The sequence below is a fragment of the Rhopilema esculentum genome, chromosome 7, assembly GCF_057945365.1.
Source record: "Rhopilema esculentum isolate cy_ngs chromosome 7, ASM5794536v1, whole genome shotgun sequence".
Classification (NCBI taxonomy): domain Eukaryota; kingdom Metazoa; phylum Cnidaria; class Scyphozoa; order Rhizostomeae; family Rhizostomatidae; genus Rhopilema; species Rhopilema esculentum.
The window spans coordinates 6,282,055-6,287,837 of NC_142821.1; the positions used below are offsets into that span (position 1 = coordinate 6,282,055).

General features: G+C 35.4%; 1 protein-coding gene across 2 annotated transcripts; it reads right to left on the reverse strand.

The window, feature by feature from the left end:
* Positions 1–775: 775 nt before the first annotated feature.
* LOC135683227 (uncharacterized) lies at positions 776–5,485 on the reverse strand. Of its 2 annotated transcripts, none has more exons than XM_065198431.2 (2): positions 5,232–5,485; positions 776–1,563 (listed from the first exon to the last, which is right to left on the reverse strand). In XM_065198431.2, exon 2 carries the CDS (start codon positions 1,554–1,556, stop codon positions 909–911), a length of 648 nt encoding a protein of 215 aa, XP_065054503.1. In that variant the 5' UTR covers positions 1,557–1,563; positions 5,232–5,485; the 3' UTR covers positions 776–908. The 2 variants fall into 2 exon arrangements, with proteins under 2 accessions (XP_065054503.1, XP_065054502.1); XM_065198430.2 differs by lacking the exon at positions 5,232–5,485 and adding an exon at positions 4,541–4,690.
* Between the last annotated feature and the right edge of the window lie 298 nt (positions 5,486–5,783).

A 5,783-nucleotide genomic window follows, 5' to 3' on the forward strand; every position in this document is an offset into this window, starting at 1 on the left:
ACATTGTCTTGCTTAAAAGAAATGGTATTTGGAAAGCGTCATATGCATGTCAAACTCAGAACTAAATTTCTTGTTCATTTTTGCGGATTTTCTCATTTTTAGAACTACTAAGTTGACATTAGAAATAGTCAAAGGGAAAGAATGAGTGGATGAAAAGCTGTTGTGATTAAACTGGGTAGAACAGTCATTTTGCAAGAGAAATTCCTAAGATTGTTTTTAAAATGATAGCAAAAGGAAAAGGAGAAAAACAGAGAAAGACGATACTCAATTAATTTGTCTAGAAGAAAGAGGAATTAATTTGTGATGCACAAGGTCCTCCAAGCTACTTCAAAAGTTTTTAGTTTAAGCTAAAACAAATTCTATTGATATTCAGAATGCTTAGAAATGAAAAAGTAGCATATGAAATTACATTTTGCTCCTAATGTAAACAGACATTCTGTGATACGCCATTAACTGCCTTCAAATTTGTGGCAATAATTTGTTCATTGTAATGAGACAGTATGAATATCTAGCTATGTATGTAGATTAAAATCCGAGGTTTCTTAAAGACAGTGAATTTCATTCATAGTCCATTTCTACCCTTTTTCTCAAGCCTTTTTAAATCCCTTATAAGATGTTTTTGCTTTTAACCGCAAAGTTAGTTGTTTGCAAAACCCCTCCAGCCAGTGTTCAGCCACTGTTACCAACCCAAAAATTTGAAGTGGCTCTTTCCGGGCAAAGTTTACGTCAAAAGAACAGATGCAGACAATAGCTTCAGTTTAGCCAGAAAAACACGTTGTGTAGAAATACCGGGCATTATGAATGTTTTTATCAATACGATCATTCGTTCTCTAATTCAGCTACCATTCGTACTAGACGCGTTTAATTCCCTCCCTTATATAACGTTTTTAAGTATTACATGTGTCTCTCTATTTATATTCCTTAGCTAGAGCTTCTCTTAGCCGTTTAACCGTACGGATTAGTGCTATCTTCCTTTCATTCAAACCCCTTGCGTCCTTTTCAATTTCCTTCATTGCTCTTCCATCAATCACACCACTGAAATTTTCTTCGTGTTTTTTATTCGATCTTTTTCCCCATACTCCTGGTGGCTGGTTTTCCCTTTTTCGCCAGACACCTGGCGGCTGGCTCTCCTTTTTTCGCCAGACACCGGGTGGCTGGTTATTATCTCTGCGCCAAACGCCTGGTGGCTGATTTTCCTTCTTACGCCAAACGCCTGGTGGCTGATTTTCCTTCTTACGCCAAACGCCTGGTGGCTGATTCTCTTCTTTCGAAACTCTTTTCCCCCATACTCCAGGTGGCTGGTTAGATCTTTTTCCCCATACTCCTGGGGGTTGATTCTCCCGCTTTCCCCATACACCAGGTGGCTGGTTTTCTCGCCTCTCGTGCTCTAGAAAATCATTTTCATCTTCTTCGAAGTCATCTCCTTCCTTCGTAAATAGACTTCGTGGTCCTGGTGGCACCGGCTCTAGTGAAGCGTCATTGCTATCTTCAGCTGTGGTCAGCAAACAATTGGACATGGAAAGTAGCACTACTATGCCAAGCGTGATCAACCTCATCTTGAGTCTGAAACGAATAGAAGAAAGCCTGTTAAGTTGCAGTTTTAAGACAGTGTACGTGGCCGAGATATATAGAATGCAAAGGTCATACATAGTATGGAGAACACCAGATAATCTATGGCAATTTGCAACATAATTTCCAGAATATCGTTTACGGATAGTTTTACAACTAAGCTTATACGATGCATCAATAGATCTAACAGAAAGATAAATTACTTATTTGAGCATCTGTTGCATGAGTAAACTAAGAAACTTCGCTGATATTCTAGCTGACATATTGAATAGCAAGTGATTAGAATCTATTCACTTGCAATCCCCAGAAATGGCAGAAGAGTGAGAATGACAGGTAAGAAAATAGGTTATATATAAATATCGATGACACTTTTTCTAAGAGGCTACAGAGAAGGCAATAGTAGAAGTCACATGGAGATCACTGTCTACGTTTTCGTTAGCCAACATTTGAAGTCCGAAAATGATTGAAAATGACTCAATTTTTTAAGAATACATATAGCTAGTTTTTTAAGGCATACATCAGTGGATTTTCAAAATTCCGAGTGAAAAACCTAACATTAAAACCTGCTTGTTAGCATTAGGCCCCGGTAATGCTTATCTGACGTGTCATCATAAATCAAAGCTTTAATACGTTAATGTCATATATTTTATAAGTTTGTGTAGAACAGGATGGTTCTAAGTTACCACTCATGTTCATGCTAAATGCGTTCATCAGGCAACAGTACAGCTCTTTTTATATGGCATCGAGTACCTTATGACGGGCCGATAAACAGAAAATTCTATTACTATAGCCTATAGACAACTTTCCTTGCCCTTTAGAACTTCACATGATTGTGATATCGCAAAGGAAGGAACATATGGATACAACACAACACCATCTGTTATATTTCAGCATCATTTTTTCTACACGAGCACCCCTTGAAAATCCAGGATCAAACTATATTGCAGAAAGCTGAAACTAATATTGCTCAACTTGTAAAGACTATACTTTAACTCAAAAATCAAATCATCTCCCACTCTAGCATTACAGCTTGTAGTCTAAGAAATGGTCAAAGCTTTATTCTTTGAAGCTACTAAAGATAATTTTGCAATGGGCGCCTCTATTTAAATATTTGATTAAAAATATAAGAAAGCGATGTTAAATATTCACTTGAATAAGAATGAGATATGTCTATGTAAATATTCAGCAAAGATGATGCCGGAAAACGTGGATCTTTAAGAGGCAAGCTCGAACTTTTGATAGTTATTGATGGCGCTGTCTTGCAATGTATCCTATGTCAATTCGATTTAGGTTTTTCTTAAGGAAATCGAGATAGCAAATGGAACTGGATATCGAGAAGAAGCACTCTCCCGTACAAAAGATAGATCATCAAGCCGATTCTATACAGCCTGTCTTAGTCATTAAGGCTAAGACAAGAGACAATTTTCTCAAGAATATTGCATTCAATGCTGTTAGGAATGTTTGCAAAGACTAATTACAGCTATATCTTCATGGGAAAATTGAAATCCGTTCAACGTGTACTGAAGTCTGATAGATAAAGATTTTGAAAGTTTTATAATCAGCTTTAAATTCAATCATCCATTTGTCGCCATAAGACTGGCCAGTAATTTTTGCGTTTGATTTTCAGTTTGAAATAAGTTTACTTTAGGTGGAAGATTATATTGCAAAATTGCAAGACGTGGGTTCTTGTCGTATACATTTTGACGTTCCAAGACGATTCTCTTGAAATTCGTAAATATAAGACTAAAGTCATGCTTAAGCAATGTGAATTGTTCTCAAAATTTGATCTAATGTACTAAGACTTTGACAGGGATTATAGCTTCTAGCAGGGCTTGATGCGAGAAGAAAAATCAAACCTCCCCAACATGTTCAAGAAGAAAACTTTATAAAACTTGACTTAATCTAATTGATTTAAAAGAAAACTGCCTTACTGATTGCTCAATCAAATTCTAATAGTTTTTAAAGCTTTTTCAGGATTACACTAAAGCCATTTAAGTGGTTGTTAGCTTGATTCTAGAGATTTGTTAGTTTAAGTCGAAAATCTGTAAATATTTTTAACCATGCAAAACGCATTTTCTAGTTGGGAATAAAACATGTGATCAAGCTCGTAACATATAATGAAACGAACTTTTTATGAGAGTTAAGAGTTTCCTGCTCTCAAAGTGCGTGCAGGTAGGGTGATAGTAGCAACACCATAAGTGTAAAGGGCTCAGTTTTTGCCATCAAACGTTGGAGATTATAGTTACTTGTCTGATTTACCTTTAACACTCCGCGCAAACTAATCGCTTTCTTGAAACACTTTAAACATTTGAAATACCAGATTGCACTGACAAAGCTTTCGTATGATGTAGCAACATTCCGGACAATTGAGTTGGAAATGTTTTGCACAGAACCTGATTGCAGCTGGCATAGATTTAATCCAAATTATATAGTTTTAAAAAGGACTATGTTTAGGGTAGATGGCATTAGGATACAAACTTGTTCGTATTTGCGGAAGACCTGAAAACTATAAAAGTTAGACTGCAAAACCGCTGTGTATTACGCAAACTAAATTAAAAAAAGAAGGACAGAAACATTATACTGTTAGCAAGACACTCAGGAGATATTTTTGAATGCATTTATGTGAATACATAGTGGCTGCAATAACAAATTTTACAAAGTTTCCATAAAGTTTCTTTGACAAAAGGGAAGAAGATACGTTTTGTGAGGAACTTGTGGTATAAGCTTCTTTCAAAGATAACTTAATTCATTATAGTTTTCTGCTACCAGAGCTCTTCACCAAAATTTGAAATCTTTGCTAGTATAAAATAATTTTCTTTGGAAAACAAAGTAGTTTTTGTCGAAACCAACAATATTCTTTGCATATTTATCAACAATATTCTAATTACACTTGATGTTTAAGCCATCCAATAATTTTAAAACATTGTTTACCAAAAAATGTAGTCAAACAAGCTAAATAAAACATCGTTACCTTGCTTTGCAGTTCATATCTGTCCTTCTCTAAGCTTAGAACCACAGTAACGTTTCAACTTAACGATGGTGACCTTTATACTGTTAAAAATGAATTTCCTGCATGATTGACAGCTGGTCCCACACGTGAGGGTGAGCTGCGTTGCAAATAGCCTTATGAATTTTAAACATATAGTTGAAAGAAATTGTCTTGGGTCAATTCTGAGTCTCTAGCTATAGTTTCCAATCATTCTATCGGTTAGAGTGATGGTGATGTTAATGATTGTTGATAAGTAACAATGTTTATAAAGATCATAGGTTTGACAAAAAGCCTTGAAATTTGAAATGCGGAGTATCAATATAAATATGCCAGAGGATATTATAGCTTTGACCAATGTTCTTTTTTCAAGTAAACGTTATTGTTTATTAGTTTAAAGATAATGGATAATCAGTTGTACCTTACAATACCTCAAGTTAGAAAAATGCACGATAAGCATTTTATATAACAGGTTTCGTCTTACCATGCATATAGACCAGAAAAAATAATCATTGAAATATAATTTGATATAAGTTTTGGGAAATCTGTCACACAGTGCATTAAAATTACACGTTAATTTTGTAGACGTCACAATAATAGGTCTTCATTTACATGGCTAAGAAAGAGGAGGTTGATATAAATGCCTATGTAAGTAAGATTATATCTGAGAACTTACCAGGTATAGGTTCAGCTAATAACCAGTAACTGTAGCTGCCACGAATTGTGTTTCACTTCAATCGATTGCCCGATTTTATAGTCGCTCCTGCTTGTTTTAACACAGTTATGTAAATATGCTATTGTGAAGGAACGTATTCAGATTCGAGTTACTGTTAAAACAAATATTGTATCCGGTGTTCGATGTAGTTATAAGAGAAAAATTTGCATTGACACTAAAATTGATTGTTTCTTTCAAAATTCTACGATTTATTGCTGCTCCTTAATGTAAAGTTGCTGCAACAGTTCTCATCCCACTCTTTCAATCTATTATAGAGGTTTATTTAGCCAGGGCTGTCATTCAAACCAGGTTCCAAGTCAACCAATGGTAGCTCGCTATGCAAAGTAGAAAAATGAACTTGCAGTTGTCAATCGTATTGTAATCCACTGCAGACGATAATCAGGAAGAACCAATGATATCAATGCATCGTCTTTCTTAAAACATTGCACGACAAAATCATTAGCATTTCTTGTTTGCCTCAACACCTGAGCCGTCTCCAATAACGGGGGTTGC